At 42.3% G+C, this 27,811-nt stretch overlaps 2 protein-coding genes and 2 pseudogenes across 2 annotated transcripts; 2 read left to right on the top strand and 2 right to left on the bottom strand.

Annotated features, from left to right (window-relative positions):
- The first annotated feature begins 3,223 nt into the window (after positions 1–3,223).
- LOC129813352 (basal body-orientation factor 1-like) lies at positions 3,224–14,418 on the top strand (annotated as a pseudogene).
- A 939-nt stretch (positions 14,419–15,357) lies between these two features.
- Positions 15,358–16,675, bottom strand: LOC129813351 (methylmalonate-semialdehyde dehydrogenase [acylating], mitochondrial-like). The gene is made up of 3 exons (XM_055865711.1): positions 16,504–16,675; positions 16,233–16,406; positions 15,358–15,477 (listed from the first exon to the last, which is right to left on the bottom strand). Exons 1-3 carry the CDS (start codon positions 16,603–16,605, stop codon positions 15,358–15,360), a joined length of 396 nt encoding a protein of 131 aa, XP_055721686.1. The 5' UTR covers positions 16,606–16,675.
- Positions 16,676–19,893: 3,218 nt separating this feature from the next.
- On the top strand, positions 19,894–21,560 carry LOC129812910 (maleylacetoacetate isomerase-like; annotated as a pseudogene).
- Positions 21,561–21,576: 16 nt separating this feature from the next.
- Positions 21,577–26,563, bottom strand: zgc:163014 (uncharacterized protein LOC100038766 homolog). The gene is made up of 13 exons (XM_055864883.1): positions 25,611–26,563; positions 25,291–25,467; positions 25,108–25,213; positions 24,791–24,904; positions 24,542–24,658; positions 24,282–24,447; positions 24,071–24,193; positions 23,748–23,935; positions 23,445–23,641; positions 23,226–23,317; positions 23,079–23,133; positions 22,713–22,810; positions 21,577–22,605 (listed from the first exon to the last, which is right to left on the bottom strand). The coding sequence occupies exons 1-13, from the start codon at positions 25,670–25,672 to the stop codon at positions 22,379–22,381; spliced, it is 1,722 nt and encodes a 573-aa protein (XP_055720858.1). The 5' UTR covers positions 25,673–26,563; the 3' UTR covers positions 21,577–22,378.
- Between the last annotated feature and the right edge of the window lie 1,248 nt (positions 26,564–27,811).

Below are 27,811 nucleotides of genomic sequence, written 5' to 3'. Positions count from 1 at the left end.
GTGATGATAAGAAAGATTGTATCTCTGGACATGCTGGTTATAATGGGTGAGGTCACTGCATGTGTGGGAGGTGGGACAAAGGAGGTGTCAGGGGTATGAAGAGTGGAACTAGGGGCTCCATTGTAAACTAAAACAATGATAACTAACCTGAACAACAGTATACAAGACATATTGACATTTGAGAGAGACATACAGCGAGGCATAAAGTAATCACAGGTATTGATTGGGAGAGCTAGCTAAGACAACAAGTGAGACAACAGCTAATCAGCTAACACAACAACAACAGGTAAAATGGCGATGACTACACAGAGAGGGTCGGATTAACTACACCCAGAGACTGAGTTCGCGGCTGGGGCCGACAGATTTTTATTTTTTTAAACAACAGAATGGAGTACCGTGATTAATGGACAGTCCAGCAGGCATCAGCTATGTAGCCAAGTGATCATAGTGTCCAGGGGGCAGCAGTAGATGGAACAGGGAAGCCGAGGAGTAGTGGCCAATACGCTAGCACGCGGGCGACACAGCGTTTAAAGTTAGTAGCCCGGGGCTAGTGGGAGCGTCTGCTCCGACGGAGGCCGGTTGAAGGCACAGCGGATGAAGTATTCGTCGGCAGACCAGTCGTGGTGGTGCGGCGGGGTGCCGTGTCGACAGAGGATCCAAGCCAGATGGCGAAAGAGGTATTGTAGAATTTAGTTTGCTAGCCGGGAGATGCGCCTGGCTCCAGGCTAACTGGTGCTAGCTTCGTGGCAGGGAAGTTTGCCACTAGCTAGCTGTGAAGGTCAGAAGTAGTGGTCCAGGGATTACGGCAGGAAACCGGCGTTGTAGTGGAGAGACAGCCCAGTACTGGTAGATTGGCGAGTATATTCCAGATTGGCGAGTATATTCCAGGCTAAAAACAGGTTATTATCCAGGCTAAAAACAGGGCTGGTATCTGTGCATAAGGTAAAAGCCGCTAGCAGTGGCTAACAATGACTAAATAGCTTGTAGCTAATTAGCTTCTGGTGGTTCTTGAATGTGTTCTAAAATTACAAATAATAGCGATTCCGTATCACATTGGTTGAGGCAGGTTACCGGAAGGTATAATCGAATTAAAATGGAAAAGAGTGAAAATAAAATGGAAATATACACAAAAAATAACAAAAATACAAAAGTACACGAGAGGACGAACAAAAACACGTCTTCACTGCTACGCCATCTTGAATCATGTGTCGGGGGGCTAGGGTCAGTAGTTTATGTGTCGGGGGGCTAGGGTCAGTCTGTTATATCTGGAGTATTTCTCCTGTCTTATCCGGTGTCCTGTGTGAATTTAAGTATGCTCTCTCTAATTCTCTCTTTCTCTCTCTCGGAGGACCATGCCTCAGGACGACCTGGCATGATGACTCTTTGTTGTCCCCAGTCCACCTCGCCGTGCTGCTGCTCCAGTTTCAACTGTTCTGCCTGCGGCTATGGAACCCTGACCTGTTCACCGGACGTGCTACCTGTCCCAGACCTGCTATTTTCAACTCTCTAGAGATAGCAGGAGCGGTAGAGATACTCTCAATGATCGGCTGTGAAAAGCCAACTGACATTTACTCCTGAGGTGCTGACTTGTTGCACCCTCGACAACTACTGTGATTATTATTATTTGACCATGCTGGTCATTTATGAACATTTTAACATCTTGGCCATGTTCTGTTATAATCTCCACCCGGCACAGCCAGAAGAGGACTGGCCACCCCTCATAGCCTGGTTCCTCTAGGTTTCTTCCTAGGTTTTGGCCTTTCTAGGGAGTTTTTCCTAGCCACTGTGCTTCTACATCTGCATTGCTTGCTGTTTGGGGTTTTAGGCTGGGTTTCTGTACAGTCCTTTAATATAACAGCTGATGTAAGAAGGGCTATATAAATACATTTGATTTGATAGCACTATTTGGTAAAAGACCAAGTCCATATTATGGCAAGAATAGCTTAAATAAGCAGTCCATCATTACTTTAAGACATGGTCAGTCAAATCAGGAACATTTCAAGAACTTTGAAAGTTTCTTAAAAGTGCAGTCGCAAAAACAATCAAGTGCTATGATGAAACTAGCTCTCATGGGGACCGCCACAGGAAAGGAAGACCCAGAGTTACCTCTGCTGCAAAGGATAAGTTCATTAGAGTTAACTGCATCCCAAATAAATGCTTCACAGAGTTCAAGTAACAGACACATCTCAAATAAACTGTTCGGTGGAAATCTTTTGAGATTTTGGTGAATGGATGATCTCTGCATGTGTGGTTCCCACTGAGAAGTATGGAGGAAGTGTGATGTAGGGTGCTTTGCTGGTGATACTGTTGGGGATTTATTTAGAATTCAAGGCACACTTAACCAGCATGGCTACCACAGTATTCTGCAGCGATACAACATCCCATCTGGTTTGCGCTTAGTGGGACTGTCATTTGTTTTCAAAAGGACAATGACCTAAACACACCTCCAGGCTGTGTAAGGGCTATTTGACCAAGAAGGAGTGATGGAGTTCTGCATCAGATGACCTGGCCTCCACAATCACCGGACCTCAACTCAATTGCAATGGTTTAGGATGAGTTGAACCGCAGAGCGAATGAAAAGCAGCCAACAAGTGCTTAGTGTAACGGATGTGAAATGGCTAGCTAGTTAGCGGGTACGCGCTAGTAGCGTTTCAATCAGTTACGTCACTTGCTCTGAAACCTATTAGTAGTGTTGCCCCTTGCTCTGCAAGGGCCGTGGCTTTTGTGGAGCGATGGGTAACGACGCTTCGTGGGTGACAGTTGTTGTGTGCAGAGGGTCCCTGGTTCGCGCCCGAGGTCGGGGCGAGGGGACGGTTTAAAGTTATACTGTTACATCAGCATATTTGTGAACTCCTTTAAGACTGCTGGAAAAGCATTCCTCATGAAGCTGGTTGAGAGAATGCTAAGAGTGTGCAAAGCTCTCATCAAGGCAAAGGGTGGCTACCTTGAAGAATCTAAAATCTATTTTGATTTGTTGAACACTTTTTTGGTTACTACATGATTCCATGTGTTATTTCATAGTTTTGATGTCTTCACTATTATTCTACAATGTAGAAAATCTTTTTTTGTTGTTGAAAAACTGCATATAAAACACAGGAAAATCACATTGACAGACATCTGACAACAGCAAAGTTATATGAGCCAATTTAACAGGTTGCTGGCTGCTCACACTCAAAAAACACAAGGTGTCACAGAGTTACTAACTCCAGTCCTTACGAAAGCCATGACGTTGTGTCTGCTTTTCCCCCAAGCTGCCATCTCCAAGGTCCTTCGTGAGAAGAAGAATCGTGCCCTGACAAAGACAAATGTATTCTACCGCATAATTAAGTTTGGCGTTCAGACATACAACAACTTACAGCAAGTACTACTATAGAAAATGATGTATTTGGATCATGTGCAGTGTTTTGATTGATTTGTCCCTTGGAATCTTACTACTAGTCCCTATTGTGTCAAAACTTGCCAAACCTTCATGATCAGATTACAATGATTTTAGAGGAGAGCCATGGTCTGACAATTTCTGAGCTGAGCTGTAAACTGTGAAACTAGACAAACTACATTGTTCAGTGGTCATGGTTGAATACTATGATAAAAGTATGTTTAGTTTGAAAATAGTTTAGATCTTTGTAAAGCAAGGTAATTGCTTATTGTACACAACCATACTTTGTTTCAGAATATGTAGGCTAGTTGGTAAATAATATGTATATTTATATATAAATAAAAGGTTGTGTTAGTCTATAGGGCTTTACGGAGGGAGGCATAGACCTATAGAAATTAGGTGGCAGTAAGACACAGCAAATACTAGTCAAAGGTCCAAAAAGAAATCCTCAGTGGTATCTTAAATACAACTTTTGATGTTTTGTTGCATCTTAACCAAAAGCTTTAAAGCATGAGAGGTGACCCAAGCTTTGTTATCCAAGGCTTGCAATCTATTATTAATATGCTGCAACGTTACCCTCAGGAATATCATGTTTGCCGGTGTCCTACCATAAAACTCTATTGAAGAGACCTAAACCATGTTATTACAATTCCAATGATAATGACAGCTTCAAAATGCTCAGGGTTATTTCAGTTTTCTACTCCCTGTCATAGCAATTAGCTTTAAATTTAGTCCCCAAACTCTGCATGATGCCAGTGCAAAAAGCTATATGCTTAAATTTACAGTAACTACACCCTGACATCTGTGATATACTTTATTGTTCAATTTTTGGTTGAAGAATGTTCCTTGGGCACCTTCAAGTTTCTCCATAAAGCACAATTTGGAAACCAGTTGAGAGAGGGCATGTAATGTGACAGTGGCTTTGGGATTCAAATGACCCGCAATAACTTTACATTGTTTCTTTCAGTTGGTTCAGGTACTCAGAACCTGCAAAGTCAACTGCAATTTGTTGAACTTTTGTGGCTTCTCCGCGATTTATGTAATCCAACAAAACAGTGTGATCCTGGTGGCTGTGTAACCTGTCAGCGGCCCAAGGTTCTTCCCAGGACACGCAGAACAATATTCCTGTTAGAAGGGGTGCAAATGACGTTACATACCAGGGGGTGCACCTCAATCCACATGTAGGCCTATAAACAGATCTGTGTTAATGTGTCACGTGTGCTATATTTAACATATTCACATGACAAGAGGCTCAAGAAGCAGAAAATTAACATGTCTTTCTTGATATTCATGCAAAGGTCTGTTGATGGGAAGTTTCTGTATTTTATTCGTCTGAATGTTTGTAGCGCAGAGATCCTATTTGTTATATTATGTAGATAGGCTACACGCCATAAAGTTAGGCTGTTTCATTTGAATATGTTTTTGTGCGATTGTATTCTAAGTCAAATTTACCTGGAATAGTTTTGTATACTGTGCATATGACATTACCTGCTTCAGGTGATTGTGAAGTAGACTGCTAGCATGTCCACAGCCAGTGCCACATGATATGGTTTCTATGGCATCAAAATTGTAAAACACAGGTTCCCCAGTGGCTTGAAGTGAAGCTTACCTAGCTATTGTTAGGCAAGGTCTGTGTAGGTATAGCCACTACAATTTTTTGTCCAAATTGTATGTCTACAAAAAGGAAAGAAATGAGGCAAACAGGAGTCAAAAGCCAATAAAGAGTCTGACATTGAGAAGGAAAAGGTCAATGCTGCTCTTCTTTAGCTTTTGCAGAAGCAGCAGCTGTTCTTCCTGGTGTCCAAAACAAAACACCGGTACACATAGTCACACAAATGTAAAATACAACGATATACAAACAACTTTTTTTTTTTATTACAAAAAAATTATCATATCCTGTTCCCTAACTTTTTGTTGTTGTTGCAGATTACAAGGCTGGAGGGACAATTTAAAAAGTAAAATAAATAAATAAAACAGGCCCTTGAGGAAAATGAACAGCTGGTAAGTATTTAGTCTTTGGGAATTAAGTTTGGGTAACTAACCTCCCAGGTAAATGTTCCATCATTTTGACCTAACAGCCACATTCAAAAGAACAAGGAGTGACAAGACAGGGCAGAAATGGACCAGGAACATTTGTAGTCTATCTAATAATACATATTAATTGTCCTGTAAGTCCCAAGGGTATACATTGTTTGTACTCCATCAAAATAAATATGCTGTGTTGGTTCTGACCCACAGTGTTCTTTTTAATTAGGCAGTCCCTATGCTAACTTATATGAAAAAACAAAGAAAACAAAAACAAAAACTACGAACCTATCCCATACACTTTCAGCCATATAGTCTGAAATTATGTTTTGGTAATGCCCTTCTTTGGATACAGAAAAAAAAGTCATTAAAATGTGCATGGTCTCAAACATACAAACTAGTTTTTATATAGGCTAAGAAGGTATCTTTCCCTCATTGACCCCTGTCCTAAGTTTATGGAATACAGTCACATAGCAACATTGGTGGCATCTAAACTAGCATGGCATTCATAAAGTAATCTAAAGAATAACAATTAGGCATAACATTATAATCAAATGGTTGCTAACCTATCATTTAGTCATCATGTACCTGATTGTGGGTGAATGTTTTGCTTGCCTTCCATAACTTTGTCCACTTTAGTCATTTCTGACTGGAGTGTACACAGCAGCATTTAAACTCTGATTTCAGCCTCAGTTTGACTGATTTGGGTTTGGTTGCAAAGGCCATATTTCATCTGAACTTTTAGATTTTATTCCCAGCTATTATAGGTGGTTGTTCTCCTCCTGTTCCTGGAAGCTATGGTAATTTCTCAGAAAATCTGCATCAATCATATTTCTGAAATAGCAGCTGCCATCTCACATACAAATATGAAGTGGACACACACTTAGCTTTGGAAAGTGTACATTCTCAAAATGTTCATTGTATACATAAAGTAGCTAATAATATCGGTATAGAGTATTTACACCTGCTGTGTAGAGACATCATTTTCTTTGACTCCAAAATCCAAGTAATATACAGTATAACTAACTCTGATTGGTTGTTGCAGGTTTCAGAGTACACTCTTACATTCATTGAGCTGGATGAGAACTTCAAGAGATCCATCGAGTTCAGGATAATCCAGGGTGAACTGAAGACTATCAAGGAGTTTGGGGAAAAATAAAGCCAGAATGGACAGGAGCTCAGTAGCATGAGAACAAGATGGACAGAAACCTTGTTTCATACCCCTACCACTCTTGATTGTGAATGATTTCACAGTTCTATCAATGATCATCAACTCTCTCTTTTCTAGATTAACCTGTCTGGGAACGGGGTTCCCTCGCCAACAGCCAATGAAATTGCAGGGCGCCAAATTCAATCAACAGAAATCTCATAAATCAAATTTCTCAAACATACAAGTATTAGTTATCATTTTAAAGATACAATTTTCGTTAATCCAGCCACAGTGTCTAATTTCAAAAAGGCTTTACAGCGAAAGCTCCACAAACGATTATGTTAGGTCACCACCAAGTCACAGAAAAACACAGCCTTTTTTCCAGCCAAAGAGAGTTGTCACAAAAAGCAGAAATATAGATAAAATTAATGACTAACCTTTGATGATCTTCATCAGATGACACTCATATGACTTCATGTTACACAATACATGAATGTTTTGTTTGATAAAGTGAATATTATATCCAAAAATCTCATTTTACATTGGCGTGTTATGTTCAGTAGTTCCAAAACATGCAGTGATTTTGCAGAGAGCCACATCAATTCACAGAAATACTCATTAGATACAACTATTATACATGGAACTTTAGATAAACTTCTCCTTAACCTCTACCGAGCACCTACCCCGGGTCCGGGAGCACCCCCACCCCCCCCCCTGATTAGCATCGCTAGCATAGCGTCACAATTAAATAGTAGCATCTAAATATCATTAAATCACAAGTCCAAGACACCTAATGAAAGATACAAATCCTGTGAATAAAGCCACCATTTCAGATTTTTATAATGTTTTACAGGGAAGACACAATATGTAAATCTATTAGCTAAACACGTTAGCAAAAGACACAATTTTTTTACTCCAACAGTTTTTTCCTGCGTCAGTAGCTATCACTAATCCGACTAAATAAAAATATATATAGCCACTAACCAAGAAACAACTTCATAAGATGACAGTCTGATAACATATTTATGGTATAGCATTTTTTTTTGAAAAATGTGCATTTTTCAGGTACAAATCACAGTTCTACATTGCAGCTGCAATCTGAAATAGTGCCGACGCAGCCAGAACAATTACAGAGACCAACGTCATATAACTAATTACTTATCTTAAAACATTTCAGAAAAAATACACAGCGTACAGATATTGAAAGCCCAACATCTGGTGAATCCAAACAATATTTCCGATTTATTAAATGTTTTATAGCGAAAACAAAATGTAGCGCTAAATTAGCATAGCCACGCCAGCCAGAACCAGCTGGGCGCCCACGACCAGTTCACATGCACGACAGATATATGAAATAACATCGTAAATTGGGTCTTACTATTGCTGATCTTTCATCAGAATGTTGATCAAGGTGTCCTTAGTCCTGATGAGTCGTTCAATCCATTCATAATGGCAACTTTCCCTCTTCATTTAGCATATGTACTGGTCGACTGGCCAAAGTAAAAAAAGTCACAGAACGGAACACGGCAAAACTCCCGAAAAAATTCAAATAATCTGATTAAACTATATTGAAAAAACATACATTACGATGATATGGTCACATGTATCAAACAAACTTCGAGACGGAGATAGTTTCATCCATAACGGCAGCAAAACAGTAGACAATCGCACCTCCAAATCGCGCGATTCAGAGAACCGGAAGTTGTCGGTCACGCCAAAGAAATAGGTCTTATTTCACGTCAGTACAAGATAAACAAAAAATTTCTCCTCTGACGTCCTCTTGACACCCAGAGGAAGACGAATGAAGTGTGTTTCGGGTCATAGGTGGCGTGACCATATATAGGCAGAGCGTTGAAGCGAGCATACACATCTTGCATTCTTCTTCTTGGTCAGGGAAAGTGCTGTCAAATGACTTCTGTTTCACTCAGAGACATAATTCAAACGGCTATAGAAATTAGAGAGTGTTTTCTATGCAATGGTATTAATTATATGCATATAGTAAGAGCAATAATTGAATAAGAGGCAGTTTAATCTGTAGAGGAAATTATGCTAATGCGAAAACAGCACCCCCTGTATTCTCAAGACGTTAAAGAAAGCATGTACATTGCGGAGAGGGAGCACAAGTAAAGCCTAGCTAGAATGGAGCACACATTCTTCAGTGAAAAAGGTATGACTTTAAAAGGACAAATCATTTTGTACATGAAAAATACACTTACGGAAAACTAGCCTTGAGCTAATCAAAAAGTATTGGATTTAATGGGTAAAGATGTTAAGGTGTGAAAAGCCTACTTGCGCTATAGAGGGGGGCGAGAGGAACAGTGAGTACTGTGTTTGCTGCAGGTTCGCCTAGAGGAGGCAGAGCAGAGGATCGCCCAACTGGATGAGAGGGCCCACAATGAAGCCGTTGTGCGAGTGTCTCCGCTGGCCAATTACAGGCTAATTTTACTGTTCAAACTGCACCTTCAGGCCAGGAGAAAAAAAAGAGGCAAAACAAATAACATGGGAGGGGAAACAAGGTTATTATCTTGACCACACCAGTTTGTCTTCCTTAAGATAGGTGGTGTACACTAAGCCAATGATGACATCCCAAGCAGTTCCAGAATGCCTTGGAGGGAAGAGGGTCCTGGTTTGGAACAGTGGGGAAGACCTCTCTGTGTAGTGTATAGTTCGAAAGCCAGGTACTATATATACACTTTGAAGTCTGTGTGTTCTTTTATAGTCTATAAATGATCTTCAACACTGATACTGAATGTGGCATTTTTCATAGATTGTATTGCCAGTTCTATACTTCAGTTCTTGGTGATTTATATTGTAGAAATAAATGTAAGCTGCATTTTCAGACCAATTTGGTGACTTAAGGCAAATTAAAACCAAATCTTCCCCAGCATTCTAAGCTTGGAATTTGATGTCACTCAATTTTCTCTACTACATCACCAGACCACTCCCTGTCCCATCACCAAACCCAGTGCACCACCTTTATGCCATTTATACCTTAGAGTTTGGCACATGACAGGTAAAACTGTCAAGCAGCTAGACAACGCATCACGCTTCATGTTCAACAACAACGTTGGTAGCCTAGTGCCTGGCTGAGACTAAGTGGAGAACCTGAGGAAGATGACTGTCACTGGCTGAGGAAAACGCCTCCCTGGCACTGCATAAGGTACACCAGCCCCAATGGTGCCACAAACAGAACTATAGGCATTTTTATGCACTGGCAGTGCCTGGACAAAGATTCATCATCTCAATAATTTGTCTTTTGTAAATTGTTAAACACATGGCAGATCTCCAGTGGACATATTTCAGATGGTATTTCCCCTTTTATTTATATTTGCTGACCCCATGTTTGTTTTGCTTGCGGCCCCTCATACCCTCCACAGTGCGAGCTGGTGGCAAGTTTCCACTGGCTTCTGGGTTCCAAGTCAGTGGCTTCTCCCCTCAGCATTTTTGGGCACTCTTTCTCTAAAGCAAATACCATAATCTCACCCATTATTTTAAAGTCCTTCTTTCATGCTCCAGCCTCCACCCATTCCCTTCCATGCTCCACCCTCCTTCCATGTGTTAGGTTTCGTTCCTTACGTCCTTCTTTGTCAATCATTGGTGAAATTAGTATTGACAATATCTTTAATATCTTTAACGCCCACTCCCCAAAGCTGATTTATTGTGGAATGTTTGACTAGTCTTAACTCCTCCACACCCCTGCAGAGCTCCTTCTTCACAGTCACATATTACTCTGAGGGGCCTGTTCATAATGAAATAGAGAACTAAAAACAATTGTGGAATACGAAACCTCTAAAATGAATTTGCATTGTTAATCTGTAGTCTATGACCCTATAAATGTAAGGGAGGTCTTATAACCCCTCCTTTTCTATTAATATAACATAAGCATAATCAATTATTCTAATACACCAAACATTTGTACAGCCCCAATCATAACCCCTAGGTAAATCCTGACAGATGCTCAAACCTCCATCCATTTCCTTCCATGCTCAAACCTCCATCCATTTCCTTCCATGCTCAAACCTCCATCCATTTCCTTCCATGCTCAAACCTCCTTCCATTTCCTTCCATGCTCAAACCTCCTTCCATTTTCTTCCATGCTCAAACCTCCTTCCATTTCCTTCCATGCTCAAACCTCCTTCCATTTCCTTCCATGCTCAAACCTCCTTCCATTTCCTTCCATGCTCAAACCTCCTTCCATTTCCTTCCATGCTCAAACCTCCTTCCATTTCCTTCCATGCTCAAACCTCCTTCCATGTCCTTCCATGCTCAAACCTCCTTCCATGTCCTTCCATGCTCAAACCTCCTTCCATGTTCAAACCTCCTTCCATGTCCTTCCATGCTCAAACCTCCTTCCATGTCCTTCCATGCTCAAACCTCCTTCCATTTCCTTCCATGCTCAAACCTCCTTCCATGTCCTTCCATGCTCAAACCTCCTTCCATGTCCTTCCATGCTCAAACCTCCTTCCATTTCCTTCCATGCTCAAACCTCCTTCCATTTCCTTCCATGCTCAAACCTCCTTCCATTTCCTTCCATGCTCAAACCTCCTTCCATTTCCTTCCATGCTCAAACCTCCTTCCATTTCCTTCCATGCTCAAACCTCCTTCCATTTCCTTCCATGCTCAAACCTCCTTCCATTTCCTTCCATGCTCAAACCTCCTTCCATTTCCTTCCATGCTCAAACCTCCTTCCATTTCCTTCCATGCTCAAACCTCCTTCCATTTCCTTCCATGCTCAAACCTCCATCCATTTCCTTCCATGCTCAAACCTCCTTCCATTTCCTTCCATGCTCAAACCTCCTTCCATTTCCTTCCATGCTCAAACCTCCTTCCATTTCCTTCCATGCTCAAACCTCCTTCCATTTCCTTCCATGCTCAAACCTCCTTCCATTCGGCAATTAAGCCCCCCAAAAACATTAATTCATCAACATGCCATTTAGTGGCTTTAATTACATTACTTTGGAGAAAGCCATATGTATATTGTTTTGTATATTTTTATACACTGCTCAAAAAAATAAAGGGAACACTTAAACAACACAATGTAACTCCAAGTCAATCACACTTCTGTGAAATCAAACTGTCCACTTAGGAAGCAACACTGATTGACAATAAATTTCACATGCTGTTGTGCAAATGGAATAGACAAAAGGTGGAAATTATAGGCAATTAGCAAGACACCCCCAATAAAGGAGTGGTTCTGCAGGTGGTGACCACAGACCACTTCTCAGTTCCTATGCTTCCTGGCTGATGTTTTGGTCACTTTTGAATGCTGGCGGTGCTCTCACTCTAGTGGTAGCATGAGACGGAGTCTACAACCCACACAAGTGGCTCAGGTAGTGCAGTTCATCCAGGATGGCACATCAATGCGAGCTGTGGCAAGAAGGTTTGCTGTGTCTGTCAGCGTAGTGTCCAGAGCATGGAGGCGCTACCAGGAGACAGGCCAGTACATCAGGAGACGTGGAGGAGGCTGTAGGAGGGCAACAACCCAGCAGCAGGACCGCTACCTCCGCCTTTGTGCAAGGAGGAGCACTACCAGAGCCCTGCAAAATGACCTCCAGCAGGCCACAAATGTGCATGTGTCTGCTCAAACGGTCAGAAACAGACTCCATGAGGGTGGTATGAGGGCCCGACATCCACAGGTGGGGGTTGTGCTTACAGCCCAACACCGTTTATTGGGGGTGTCTTGCTAATTGCCTATAATTTCCACCTTTTGTCTATTCCATTTGCACAACAGCATGTGAAATTTATTGTCAATCAGTGTTGCTTCCTAAGTGGACAGTTTGATTTCACAGAAGTGTGATTGACTTGGAGTTACATTGTGTTGTTTAAGTGTTCCCTTTATTTTTTTGAGCAGTGTATATAAAGCCATATGTATATATGATGATCGCAACCCTATTTTAAGACTAACCCCTCAACCATTCCAATATTTCCCACCCCTAGAAGACCAGTGAGCTGATGGAGAATGTGTCCCAGGTGAGGGCCCAGGAGATAGCAGAGCTGAGGGGGAAGGTGGGGAGCCTAGAGCAGGCCCTAGGGCTCATGGTGGGGGAGTTTGAAAGACACAGCACCGGGCCCTGGACAGCACCAAGGCCGGCCAAGTGGAGTTGGACAAGTAGCAGAAGCTGGTGACCATGCGGGAGAAGGAGATGGGGCGAGTGAAGCGGCAGCCACAGCATTGTGTAGCAATGCGCAGAGCTAGAATGATTCTTCCAGGAGGCCCTGGGCAAGGTGAAGCATGAGAACCAGGCCTGCCCGCTGCAGTACAGGCAGGAGGCCCACCGTAGGAGGATGAGTAAGGCCTGGTCAGGCAAGCAGTACTCCTGAATCCACACCTCCCCCAAAACCCCTCACAGCACCAACAGTGTCTACACCGACCTGGAGGAGGCTGAGAAGTGGTGAGGCCTGCCTGCGGTCATCACCACCACTTACCGTACATTGCCCCATTTCGCTGTTAGCAACTCCTTGTCAGCTGTATATGATTCAGCAGTCATCTATTCAAAACACAAACATTGTACACTGTTCAAAAGTTGACAAATAATGTCTAGACTATTCCTACATCAAAATCTTTTTCCACTACACTTGTGTTTCAGGAAAAATCTCCAGAGCAACAAGGTTGACATCTCTGAACTCACGTGGGAGCAGAAGGAGAAAGAGCTTAGACTGACAAAATGAAAGGACAGAAAGCAAGGTAACAGCTAGCTACTACATCGTGTGGGTTCGGTGTTGTCTGCCAGCAGACTTGCTCATTGTTAGCTTCCCTCTTTTCTATTTCTACTGCGTTCAGTTTAGATGATACCATCAATTTGGAATCATTAAACATGAAAACAAAACCCCTGGCACAATAAAGAGTTGAGATCAAAACGCAGTGATACCATAAGAAGCACGAGCCGTGCTGCAGTCTGAGGGCCTTTAAGACATTTAAAAAGGAGTCACAAATAAACAGCTCTTTTGTCAGCAGAAGAGGATACCATAAAACATCAGTTAGGTTTAAACCAAATTTTCTTTTCCGTCCAGCTGCTTAAAAAGAAGGAAGAAAGAGTCTGGGCACAATAGTAAAAATAGGGCCGGCCACAGAGTCCTGTGCTTGGAAACAAACATCTGGCCACGCCGATTTGCCTTCAGCCTCTTGGCCCCACTTCACGTGCACAAGGAGTTTATTTAGTTCTTTGAACGTCTGTGGTTAGGGAACAGCTGGCAGCATGATTGTCAAGTTGAGTGCAGGGGATCTGAATGTATATGGTGTCAACATTGTCCTGACGTCTAGCCTTGCAAACAGAGCATTTGGCAACCTAGGATGAATTTACAGAAACCCTGTAGAGAATGAATCATAATGACTAATTTCTGCAGTCTACAGCTAGACAGAACAGCTGCCACAGTACATTCTTTTTTAAAATCTACAGCATTTCAATCTACTCTTCCTTTTGCAGGAATCTGAGCCAACCTTTGGCGTTGTTGGCATCCCCAGATAGGAACCAGAACGACACAGATCCCGGGTAAGACACCAAAACAATACTTGAGAATGGTCTGGTTTCTCTTTGTAATTACAAAGCTTCGGTAGATTTATCTGTCCCATAGAGCATGTTTAAACACTGGCAGTGAGACAGTGATTTATCAGACCTTGTAGATGTTTTGCTACATAATGACATATGCCTTGCAGAATTACAGAGGAGCCGTCCCTTGCGACCATCACCCAGGCGCCTGTGTATACCCTGCCCTCCAACCCCAGCGCCCTGCCGGATATCCAGAACACATGAGCTACCCGACAGTCCCCTGCGGTGTTAGTGTCACGGTTGGTCTGAGAATTTTGCTGCTCCAAATGAAGTCTCCAGAATTATGTTGATGTTTTGTGAAAAACGTTTGTGTGGTATTTTCTGAACGTCATAATTTAAAGTGTACAAAAGGAATACTTTAACTTTTTAAAAGGAGTCAGGACAGACGAACGATAAAGGGTTCAATTAAAACAGCTTCTTATTAAAATGCAACCTGTACTGAACGTAATGAAATATTGACACATGCAGGAATAACTGCACCACAGGATGTGTGCATAACACACATTTCTAAGATCCAGATGAACTGAAACCATGATTAATAGTGGCATCACATTTGGCAGCTACACATTCATCAATATCATAATGTTGTTGAGGCAGTACATTTTGAACACTGACGTTATAGAAGAAAAGCTATGCAAGTACTTCACACCGTTTAAGCTCCTACAGTTACTTTGCATTATTGCCAAAAACGTAACATAGATCGTCATGATCTGTGAGAACCCTTGGGAGTTGCTAGCCTAATATACACATAATTACTAGAAACTTGCCTAGAACAAGGGTACTGTCAATCAACAATGAAGCCAAACTATTTATCCATAGTGAGTGAGTGAATGAATCTTGAGATTAACAAGCAACTAATGGCACAGTAGTTTTGACATTTTGCTTCACAAAAGACATGAGAAATGTTTTCCTCCAGACCAGTTAGCGTCCCATGGTTGGCATGGAAACTGAAGGAGTTTGCACAGTGGCATCTTCTGCCTTCCATTGTGAAGAACAGTTTTGATCTGTGTGTAAACCTGGATGCCCAGTAGAAAGTAGGGAGACAACTATAATATGCTGCTCTGTAACTATATATGTGGCATCATGACCGCATTACATCACTGAGAACATTAAACAAAGCTGAAAATCTGGACTGAATACAGTTGGCTTTGACCAGTTATCACTAGTTAAGAGGACCGAGTGGTTTACATCACTTGTCAGCCACAGAAACTCCAACCTTCATGTGGAAATTGTCCAGCGCAACTTTCTGTTTATCAACCTTACCTTATGTCAACTGATACTCGTTTGCCGTAGAAGTTGGTGTCTCCTCTGAAAGAACCTTGTGAGCCAGTGAAGGAGAACATGGGCAGAGGAACAGGGATAGGAACATTTATCCCAATCTGAAAAACACAAACTTCCATTACTGCACTGGAAATGCAAACTGTTGACTCAAAACAGGATCAGAGCAACTGGATGAGTAACTCTGGGAGAGGAAGGTGTACTAAATGCATGAAATTAGTTACATCAAACCAAAAACCATTGCTTATTGTTTTTGAGGCCACTGGAAACTCATGGTTGGTTGAGAATGTTTGAAAAAGCAGGAGTAATTTTGGACACCGGAGTCAAGCCTTTTGGCTGAGGGAGCGAAAAAAGATGAGGCTTTTGTTACAGCGAGGTTTGTAGGAGATTACGGCATATGGCCTGCCCTACACGGTGTTCTCCGTCATGTGAAGAGAAAACACTGGGTATAGCTGAGGCCCGCAAACAAATAGGGTAAATTCAGGCCATTTTTATGCTTTAAATATTTAACAGGTCCTAAGGCATCCCTTTGGAGTTTAATTTAAGATTTTCTCCTATAATCCTACCAGGAAAATGTCTTTCTATGCCCCCCTGTTTTGATTAAAAAGGCACATACTTTATTTGCTATAGCTATTTGTAGTCCACATGGGGCCAGGTGGTGAGGGGCAGAGGAGTTGATTTTAGAGCAGAAGCAAACAAGGCTATACTTTTCATGGAAAATAATTATTGTTGATTGTATGTTTTAGAACAGAGGTGCGATGTCCTCCTTGTTTAAGGTATAGACATGGCAGAGGGATATGAATGGCTCCATTCTCCCAGGACATAGGGGGACACACAGGGGTCCACAGCCACTCACCTGGCCTACGTCCACCTCATGAGTGTATTTGCGTGCTGTGGCTACGTTTGTGGTAAAGATAGCTGTGCTGTTGCCATAGGGGTTATTGTTGACCGGGCTGATGGCATCATCTAAAGATTCGGCCTCCAGGACCACCAGAACAGGCCCAGAGATCTCCTTAGTATAGCACTTCATCTGGGCGAAGAGAAAATGAAATGATTCAGGATTTGCACAGAAATTAACATAATTTTTGGCATGACAGCTTGTCATCTGCAAGCACACACAAACTTACTGTGACATTGCCGATGATGGTTGGTCCAAAAACGTTGCCGTTCTCATAGCCCTGGACTTTGACATTCCTGCCGTTGAGCAGCAGCTGGGCTCCCTCATCCATCCCACTCTGGATCAGGCTGTTGACCCTCTCCTTGGCCTGAGAGATCAGGGGCCCCACGTCCACTCACACCTTGTCCCCTGAGAGGGTTCCCCGAAAAATAACCAATGAGAACTCCTCCTCACAGCCACACACATTCACACAAATACCCCTTCAGCCACACACAAACACTCAAAAGCCCAGCCAGGGCGAGGGGCACCCAGCAGCACTCCCTCTGAAATGGCTGTTTAAATGCATCCACATAAAATTAGAGAGTATATCATTGCAAATAAGGGGCATCATTCATTCTTCTCCCCAACAACTTCCTTTCACAAAGACTTGATGCTCTGAGCTACTCTTAAGCATTGGGCGCAAACGCCACCGCAAATTTGCAGCATGAGTGACTCAACAAGCCCTCTCTTCCAGCTCAGCCCCATCTGAAGTTATGGTACAGCAAAGAGGCGAGATGTGGTTAGGGCTGCTTGGGAGGCTTTAAGAGGACTAAGCAGAGGGCCCATTAGGGCTGGATAGGGTGGGAGGTGTGAGCAGGGTGAGGTACCTGCGTTAACGCGCAGAGCCTTGGCACGTTCCACCAGTTCAGGCAGCCAGCTGAGGGCCTCGCCCACCAGGATGGCTGTGGAGAGGGCCATGCAGCGCTGTTCTGGTTCCCCGAAAACCGCACCCACCAGCTGTTCTCCTTATTGGCATCAGGCATCACCACACCATGGTTCTTTGCTCCCTACAGCAGAGCATAAGGGGGAAATGTTTAGCCTACTGCCACTTGACTTGAATACCAAGGAGAGTGATCCAATTCAAGTAAAGCCCATCACATCATGTCTTCAATATGGTTGAATGCAGATTCAAACAGAGATGGTCTCAAAAGTTCATCCTCTTAAAGAACTTTAGTGAGCAAACAATAGAAAGTACAATATTGTAAGTGCTTTACATTACATCAGTGCATTTCATTTGTAGATAATGTGAATGTGTTAAAAAATATTAGACTAATTTCCACAAAGTGTGTAACTGGCTGTCTGGCTCAATACCTGTTCTAGCTGTACAGCTAATCAGCCAAATTGGAGAAGAGAAGCAGAGAGGACATCCTTCAACAACCGTTTCTAAGACAACACCGCCACCCTCTGTTTATTTCTAGAAACACCATATGCATGTCAGACTCGCCATGTTGGACTGTACTCTCTTGCCGTTTTTGGATCGCCTCTCATAGATGTACTCTCCAGCTTGGTTGGAGCCCACAAAGCTGATGGCTGGATGATCACATAAGGTATACAGCTGGGAAAGACAGGGACTTATTTTAGATTGAGAACTGACAGGCCAGCCAAAATAAATTCATAATCTCTGCACTTTGTAATACAACAATGACGTCAATGCATGAGAATCAAAGCAGAGAGACAAATTGAATAATTCACATCACATTAGTAATGCCTCCAGATAGATCTCAGAGAACAGCAGGTGATGGGGCATGTAGCTATTGTCTTACCGTCCTGCCAGCCATGGATGATGTTCCCGTATAGCATCCCAGCGTCCTGCAGCACCTTGGCCAAGAGTATGATGCAGGCTGGCTTCAAGCAGGTAGGTGTTGCCACACGCCATGCCAATGGGGAACATCCACAGAGGGATCATGGCAGGGATGTTGAAGGGGGCGATCCGGCACACAGCCTGATGGGCAGGCAGCATCTTTGGTGATGGAGGGTCTTCCCCAGCATCAGGGAGTTGATGCTGCATGTGTGCTTTACCAAATCAAAAACAAATTGTATTGATCACATACACATATTTAACAGATGTTATTGCGGGTGTAGCGGAATGCTACCACCGCTGGAGACGGAAGTGGATGTTCGTCAGAGAGAGAGAAGAGCTGGGTCAGTCCCAGAATGTGTGTCACTACCCCTCACATGGAGACGGTCACAAGCAATAGACCAAAGATCTCTTTACATTATTTCAATGTCTAGGTCACTAGTGGAAAGATGAACCATTTCCTTGGCTGCACCACAAGTATCCAAAGAAGCTTATAGACCATATCCCCAAATATTTCCCTTCGGAAAGGCTGGTGCACATAAGACTTATGCAATCCTCTGAACACATCACCCTCTGCATCTGCCAGGGTCTCGCCCTTCTCCAGAGTAATGCTCCTGGCAAGCTCTTTCTGTAACAAGACACACACACCATGAGCCAACACACACACACCAAATCAGCTTCCTAATTTAAAATGAGTAACTTGCATTAAAGTCAACCCGAGCAACAGTAAGGGTAAACCAATTGTATAGAGGCATGCTAAATACGTAGGGTATAAATGTTTCAAACGATAGGGCAAGGGCATTCAGGGGTAGTCTTTCAACCGCATAATATGACAAAAACAATGTGCCAAGTTCATGTTGCTAAACGTGAAATGAAGTGTGGATGATGAGATTTTACCTTTGCTTCTGTTTATTTATTTAAATTTAACTAGGCAAGTCAGTTAAGAACAAATTCTTATTTACACTGACGACCTACACCGACCAAACCCGGGCGATGCTGGGCCAATTTGGCGCCGCCCTATGGGACTCCTAATCACGGCCGGATGTGAAACAGCCTGGATTCGAACCAGGTACTATGGTGATGCCTCTTGCACTGAGATGCAGTGCCTTAAACCGCTGCGCCACTCAGGATTGGATTGTACTTCAGAACAGGTTCTTATCCCTGAGGTGTTTCAGACTTACAATGTTGTCCTTAATAAGCTGCTGATAGTGCAGAAAGATCTGTTGGTGCGCCAAAATGGAGGTTTCAGACCAGGAGCAGTAGGAGTGTGAGCAGGAGTCCACAGCAGCCAGCATCTCATCCTGTGTAGCCTTGGGGACACAAGCTATCACCTCATTGGAGGCCTGTGACAGTCAGAGGGAAGAATAATTTAGTGGGTGAACTGCAATCTGATTATAAAACAAAAATATTTGACTGCTATGAGCTGTGTGCTGAGCAGATAACTTCAACACATTATGATCGGACAACTGACAAACCACCATTTGGGGCCATTTCATCAAAAAGATGACCATCTACAGGAACGTCTGAGAGGAATGCTCTCAAGAGTCATTCTAAACCTTTGTGATAATCAAACTGAAAGCAAAAGGCCAAACGAGCAGTGTCAGCTAACTGACCTTTAAACATTCATGCAAAAGCATGCTTGAGAATTATAACTGGAGATAAATGTCAAGAAAACAGCACAACAATATGTACACTCAAAAGTCAAGCTTTTCTTTTACATAATAGTAAATGGGCCTTTAAGCTTCTTATTGCTGAAAGACAAATCCCACTTAACTGTTTTTTTACATTTATTTTACCTTTGTTTAACCAGGTAGGCAAGTTGAGAACAAGTTCTCATTTACAACTGCGACCTGACCAAGATAAAGCAAAGCAGTTCGACACATACAACAACACAGTGTTACACATGGAGTAAAACTGATGTACTTTTCTTTCCTTTAGCCCATTATTCATGGGTATTTTAGGAGTTCGTGCTCTTGGAGGGTTCGAATCGGTAAGTACCTTTTGACTATGTATAGTCCATATCTCTGCGTACTTTACAGCATAAGAAAAGTGGCAATTCCTTTTGACACGGTAAATAAATAACCTACGTTGCTTCTTCCAGCTTTTGCTCTGAAAGGTATTGAATTTGACCAAGTCCCAGTCAATCTTATCAAAGATGGGGGTCAGCAGGTAACTTCCTCACGCTTTTGTTTTTAGGTAGAGGTATTGAACATCATTGATGTAAAATATATGTTCTCATACTGTACACATCAGTTTACAGAACAATACAAGGGGTTAAACCCTATGCAACAAGTGCCTGCTGTCCAAATTGATGGCATCACGCTGTCACAGTCGGTGAGTCCAATGATCTTATTGGTTTGTCAGTGATGTACTTCTGATACACTGATAAAAGTTAAAATACAACTTAAATCTAACATTGACAAGACTAATCCACTTACCCTCAGCTGGCAGTGATCCAATACATTGAGAAGACCAGAACAGGACACAGGCAGACCCAAAGAAACGTGCCCAGGTGCGCATGATCTCTGACCTTATCGCCTCTGGGATCCAGCCTGTGCAGGTAAGTGAATTACAGCACAAAGAAAGTGGATAAACAAGAGACAAGTATAACCAATTGAAGGCACACAGTCCACTGCAGATCTGACCAAGTTTGCAAAACAAACTTTGTTTACTGTAAGGACATCATGTGTTTGAATTGCCATTGCAACAATGATGACTGTAGAGCTACTCAGTCACGTCTGATAATTTGTATTTCAGAATTTGTACGTGCTACAGAAGATAGGAGCCGAGAAGGTGCAGTGGGCGCATCATTTCATCCAAAGAGGTTTTGAAGGTGGGTAAAAATAGCCTTACATACAATACCAGTATCGCTCTAGACAACCATTCCAGTCCTGATTTAATGTCCCTGTGTCTTTCAGCCCTGGAGCCCATTCTGAAAGAGACAGCTGGCAAGTACTGTGTAGAGGACGAGGTGAGGGGACACTCATCACATCAAAACACAGTAGACCTCTCTTCAAGTTTAGGAATTTTTGAACTAACCCTGTTCACCTTTTAAATTTCCATGGCAGACATCTGTCTCGTCCCTCAAGTCTATAATGCTGAACGGTAAGGCAACCAGTCATTCAGAATTGTTACAGAAGAACACCACAGTATGAGACCGATTCATCACTGAACATACAACCCACACGACTTGTACATTTGCCCAACAGGTTCAAAGTGGATGTTGATCAGTTCCCAACTATCAAAAGGCTAAACCAAACTTTACTGAAGGTAGATGCTTTCAAAGAGACTCATCCGTCCTGCCAACTAGACACACCTGCTGAAATATGTACATGAGAACCCCTCTGATGTCTAAGGGAGCCAGTAGTGCCACCATCATTGACTGCTTCTATAAAATACCTTTGTCTTATTTAATGAGATTGAAACCAAAGACGATCTATTACTTGTATGATGAAGTTTAATTATTTTAATATTCATATTTACCCTCTAAGAAACAGTACATTCACCCATCTACACAAAATATGCCAATGCTGACCAAAGTGGATTTGTTAAGGGAAGCAATACAAAATGTAAACACATGAACAAATAGTGATGTATTAAATAATTTTAAAAAACATTTACTGTACAAATTCCCAAGTACCATACTAGCCCTCCGTTGATCCTTCATGTTACTGTAGAAGTTTATGGAATGTGAAAATGGCTGTCTGCACTTTGTTAAATAATCGGGTTTGTAAAAAAGCTGAAGTTCAGCTAACTTAAATTCAAATAAAACAGAAAATTGATTTCAGCTCTACCATGTGATAATACACATTGATGAGAAAATATTTAAAAACAGAAGAGATTGCTTGTCAGATCTGATGTGTATACCATCTTGTCAATGGGAAAAATGCCACTTAAAACAAATGGGTCACGACCCATAATGTGAAACACCACAATGGGATAAAAAGGCATCACTTGCACCATAACTAACAATCAGCCCCCCCAGGGAAAAAAGCTGATCAGACAAGACTACAGCACAGAGCAAACAAAGGGGCCTTAAGCAGCCACAATAAAACTAACTGAAGACTTGATGAAATCTAAGCCTAACGTAACAGAGCCTTTACGCAGAACAGAAAATACCAAGGACTCAAAAGTCCCTGTACGATTTCCGCCCATGGCACATTCATATTATTTAGAATGTGTAAACCAGACACAGGGATAAAAGGTCAATTTATTTTCCTTATTTCCCAATAAGGTCATTATCGTCTCCCCCTTAAGATCCAGTCTCTTATTCTACAGGGATCTCCACTGTGCACTTCATTGTCTTATTGTAGAAGGTCCCAGCGCAGTCAGAGCCCCCAAACACCAAGAGGGTGCAGTGGATGTTGGCATACTCCCCCTGCTTCTGTTTATCAGCATCTGAGATGATAGAGCCTCCCAGATTGATCACACTGTGTCCGGCACGAGGCCTGGCACAGAGCAGAGGGGAGACCACTGACTGCCACATACTGGTGTCTGAAAATAACCAAGACAGGCATTTTTATTCAGAGCAAATGAAAGAGGCTGGATTACCATCAACTTTCTTGAAAAAAAATGATAGTCCTTGGTGAGTGTGTACTCACCCGTGTTGAAGATATGAACATCCTGCAGGGCTCCAACAGCACTGCAACCGCCACTCACCAGCATCCTGTTGTCTGATACTGGCAGTGCTGCATGATATCTGACCACAAAGATGATAGGGCAACGTTAACTTAGTAAAAAGGAATTTCTACACCAATATACATCCTTGTTGTTTACAGATACTAAGCAATAAATATCAGATTAAACAAATGGCATAGAATTAAATGGTCACAATATTGGTCTGTGTGGCAATAGACATTTTTCATCACGGCAAATACTTGTTGATGTCCTAGATATCTGACATACGAAAAATGTCAGATGGGCATTGTGTTCATATTTTACAAGGTTTGATTTGTATATGTTCTCACCCTCGAGGCAGTGGTGGCGTGTTCTCATATTTCACAGCTGTGTACTCCATGAAGCCTTTTGCCAAAAATTAAGAAAATTACATTTGAAGACCGTGGCAACTAGCTTTTTATATAGAGTACTCTACATTACCACTGTCAGTGCCTTACCAAGATCCAAAATGTGGAGGTCGTTTAGGTAGGTTGCAGTCTTCCTGCCACCAAAAATGAGCAACTGGTTGGACAAAAGCGTGGTTGTGTGCCTGTAATGTAAACACAAAATGCGTTTATTAAATAAGCACTGTCATCCTGTAATGGTTAGATACAGTAAGTGAAATATTCTAATAGCCCAATGCCTTGTCTACAGAAATATAATCAAGGAACACTGACCCAAACCTAGGTAGAGGTCGGTCCCCCTCGACGATGGGTTGGTACCAGAGCTCAAACTCTGGGTTAAAAATGTACAGAGCATTACTGCAGACTTTGCCTCCAGGACAGCGGCTTGGGTGAACCCCCCCAAAAACAAAGAGTTCTTTCTTATAGATAGTTGCAGAGTGGTAGGCCAACATGGGGATATCACCTCTTGCCTAGAAGATTAATTTCCACAAGAGAGAAAATCCAAACTTTTCATTTGAAGGTCCTTAAGGTCAATTAAACTATAAAGTTACAAGTGGCACTGGACAGGACACTCACTGTGACAAGCTTCCACTTCCAGGTTAGAGTGTTGAGGATATAGAGGTCGCTGTAGCGCTGGCCCTCCCTCAGGCCACCGTACACGTAGACGACCTTGGAATCAGGGTCATAGGTTGCAGAGTGGCCATGGGCACACGGTGGGACAGGTCCAGAGGTGGAGGAGTTCATTGGGAACCAAAAATCATTGTCTGAGAAGATAATGTTGACAATCAATTTGATCAATTAAATGTGTTCTGGGCATTTCAAGATGCCAGGTAACAAATATTTACATTTTGGCTCCAAATTGTTTTATACAAGTTATTAAAATGGGCAACTCATCTCACCTATCTCCAGTTTCCATAGGGAGTCCTCGCAGTGAGTCTGGTCAGAAGCTTCTCCTCCAATGACAATGGCCGTCTCAGGATCACTCAGACACATGGTGTGGCTCCAGCGCTTTGATGGGCAAACTGAAAACAAAATATCCTTAATGTTTTTCATTCAGCAGAATAGCTGCTATTTGAAATAAACAAATAATTTCATGGCGAATTCTGTAACCTGCTCTGCAGTTGGTCTTCATTCCAGTCTTCTCAACACTGTTCTCTCTAGATAGCTTTATTTTTGGGGGGCTAGATGCTCGACCAGTGTGCTCCTGAGGAATAATTTCAGGGCTCCATGCGATGCGACCCCTCTTCCCAATCACCGTCCGTCTGGGGGTCTTATCCTTGAAATACCATTAAGATTAAAAAGACAGGTTCAATTTCTCTCGCCACACCACTCCCTACTTGGAAAGGTTCTTATTCAAGCATGAGCCCTACCGTAAGCGAAATACAGGGTTTCTCAGATAAAGTGGAATCATTGATTTCTGTCTTGATAGCTTTGAGTTCGGCATAGCAAATACTGTCTCCTAGATGTGATGAGTTGGGGGTTGTAATCTGCAAAGAGTGGTACATTTGATTTCTGTCTCACTGAACTACAATTTTAGTGACCGTGTAGACCAGAAAAATGCCTCAAAATCAAGAGTGTAGTGACAGATCTACTAACTAGTGGATAACCCTGCAATTTACCCTCTGACTCCCAGAGGTGTTGAGCAGAGTATGGGAGAGATGGCTGTTGTGCGCGACTGGGCTGGAGTGTTTTCTTGGCACACGTGGAGTATTGCTGATGAAACTGGCTTCATTCTTTTTGAGGAAAGAGTTGAATAACATTATTTAAGACACTGGTACATTATGTAGGCTGTTATTAATCATTCCAGAATCCTTTGCAAAGACAAATATAGTATCTGGTCAGTATTTAATTTATAATGCGAGATGTCACAATAAAGTGACACCTGTCACAATAACAATATTGAAAATGTACAGAATAAAAACGCTGGAAACCATACCTCTCCACAAACAGTGAGCAAAACCTTCCCATATACTCCTCTCCTCCCTTTCTCTGTTGCCTCTTGGACAAGGTCAGCATTCCAATCTCCCTCCCAAGTCAAGCATCTTTAAAACAAGCAATATAGACCTTGTATGCATTTTTGCAATTGTTATTAATTAGAATGCATGTAGGCCTAATGTACCTTGTCTGGTCTGACAATGTACCAATCCTCTGCGGTTTCACGTCCTGGCTAACCAGAACATCAACTGAAATGGTTGTCTCGCTTGATAAGAACCGCCATTCCCCAAGACTGAATACAACAAGTTGTTTGGGAAGTGGCAATGGAACGTGGACTTGGTGGTACTGGCGATTGGATTTGCTGCAATAATTACGGACAAACATTTATGCTGTGAACTACAAGGATGAAGATTGGGCATGTCTGTAATGAATAACGATGGCTCAAATTGGGAGTTGCTGCGTGCCCACTTTCAAAATTTCAACAACGAAATACCTGATAACTACCTGATAAACTGACGGGGTGCATCGTTTAACGACCAGAGGACGAAAAAATGTAACCGTCCCATGTTGATTTGCTCCGAAGTGAATCAGCAAAATTGCAGATTTGCGTTAACGAAGATTGTCCCAATATCACCAGGACAAATCGCTCGCCAGCGCCAGTGCAAGTGAAAGTGGCGTGTAATTTATAAACTGCGCACCTGTTATCGGCTCTATTGGGTTGCAGTGTGCACAGATCTAGGGTCAATTTAGTCTCAACCCAGTCCAAATCTTCACAATTTTGCGGGCCGACTTTACCCTGCTGTCGTGTGACCTCGTTCTATCCTCATCTGATTACTTTTTGGAACAGCTCAAAATAAAACTGTTGATGGATGTTTCATCAGCTGTGTTATACTTACATCAACTCCCTCATGATTGTTCTTAATGGAGAATCATGGGACAAACTCCCATAAGAGCATAGGCCTTAAACTGTAGGTGTGAGATAGGTCAGCTCTAATGATCAAATCCTATAGCATTTATGTAATGTTCTCTATCTTCAGAACGAGTTAAACAATTCAGTTTATCCAACTGATTCTGTCATTTCAGCAGTTGCAGGATAACAAAACAAAATAAAATCAGATTATATTTGTCACCTGCGCCTAACAAAACAGGTGTAGTAGACCTTACAGTGAAATGCTTCCTGACAAGCCCTTTTAACCAACAATGCAAAAACATTTTTAAAGAAAGAAAATATTTGCCAAAAAAATACCCACAAAAATGATGTAGGAAAAAAGTAACACAATAAAATAACAATAACGCTATGTACAGGGGGTACCGGTACTGAGTCAATGTGTGGGGGTACAGGTTAGTGGATGTAATTGAGGTAAAATGTACATGTAGGTAGGGGTTTTTGTGATTTTTTCAGTACATATGTGGCAATTATTTATTTCAGATGGAGCCAGCAAAACCAGTGCACTAGTTTTGTGCTCTGGGTCATTAAACACCATTAGACCTGGTTACACCTCTTGGGTTTTTTCCAGAACAGGGGTGTGTGTCCCTTTCAGAGGAGTCAGCCGGAGGACATGTATTGGTTATTCCTGTAGCGTGCCAAGGTCTGTTGCTATGGTTCTACATGCATGAAACTATTTCTGTGAGACTCTACAGGTTGCATGTCCTAATATGAAGGCAATGTATAAAATAAAATAAATATTTAACCTTTATTTAACCAGGTAGGCTAGTTGAGAACAAGTTCTCGTTTACAACTGTGACCTGGTCAAGATAAAGCACAGCAGTTCGACACATACAACAACACAGAGTTACACATGGAATAAACAAACATACAGTCAATAATACAGTAGAAAAAAAAGAAGAAAAAAAGTCTACGTACAGTGAGTACAAATGAGGTAACATTAGGGAGGTAAGGCAGTAAATAGGCCATGGTGGCAAAGTAATTACAATATAGCAATTAGACACTGGAATGGTAAGTGTGCAGAAGATTAATGTGCAAGTAGAGATACTGGGGTGCAAAGGAGCAAGATAAATAAACACAGTATGGGGATGAGGTAGTTGGATGGGCTGTTTTTCAGATGGGCTATGTACAGGTGCAGTGATCTGTGAGCTGCTCTGACAGCTGGTGCTTAAATCTAGTGATGGGTCTCCAGCTTCAGCGATTTTTGCAGTTCGTTTCTGTCATTGTCATTGGCAGGAAGGAAAGGCGGCCAAAGGAGGAATTGGCTTTGGGGGTGACCAGTGAGATATACCTGCTGGAGCGTTTGCTACAAGTGGGTGCTGCTATGGTGACCAGTGAGCTGAGATAAGGCGGGGCTTTACCTAGCAGAGACTTGTAGATGACCTGGAGCCAGTGGATTTTGCGACGAGTATGAAGCGATGGCCAGCCAACGAGAGTGTACAGGTCGCTGTGGTGGGTAATATATGGGGCTTTGGTGACAAAACGGATGGCACTGTGATAGTCGGCATCCAATTTGTTGAGTAGAGTGTTGGAGGCTATTTTATGACATCGCCGAAGTCGAGGATCGGTAGGATGGTCAGTTTTACGAGGGTATGTTTGGCAGCATGAGTGAAGGATGCTTTGTTGCGAAATAGGAAGCCGATTCTAGATTAAATTTTGGATTGGAGATGCTTAATGTGAGTCTGGAAGAAGAGTTTACAGTCTAGCCAGACACCTAGGTATTTGTAGTTGTCCACATATTCTAGGTCAGAACCGTCCA

The sequence above is a fragment of the Salvelinus fontinalis genome, chromosome 16 (genome assembly GCF_029448725.1).
Source record: "Salvelinus fontinalis isolate EN_2023a chromosome 16, ASM2944872v1, whole genome shotgun sequence".
Classification (NCBI taxonomy): domain Eukaryota; kingdom Metazoa; phylum Chordata; class Actinopteri; order Salmoniformes; family Salmonidae; genus Salvelinus; species Salvelinus fontinalis.
Note: the sequence above shows the minus strand (reverse complement) of the source record. Positions and strands in the feature narration are given on the sequence as shown.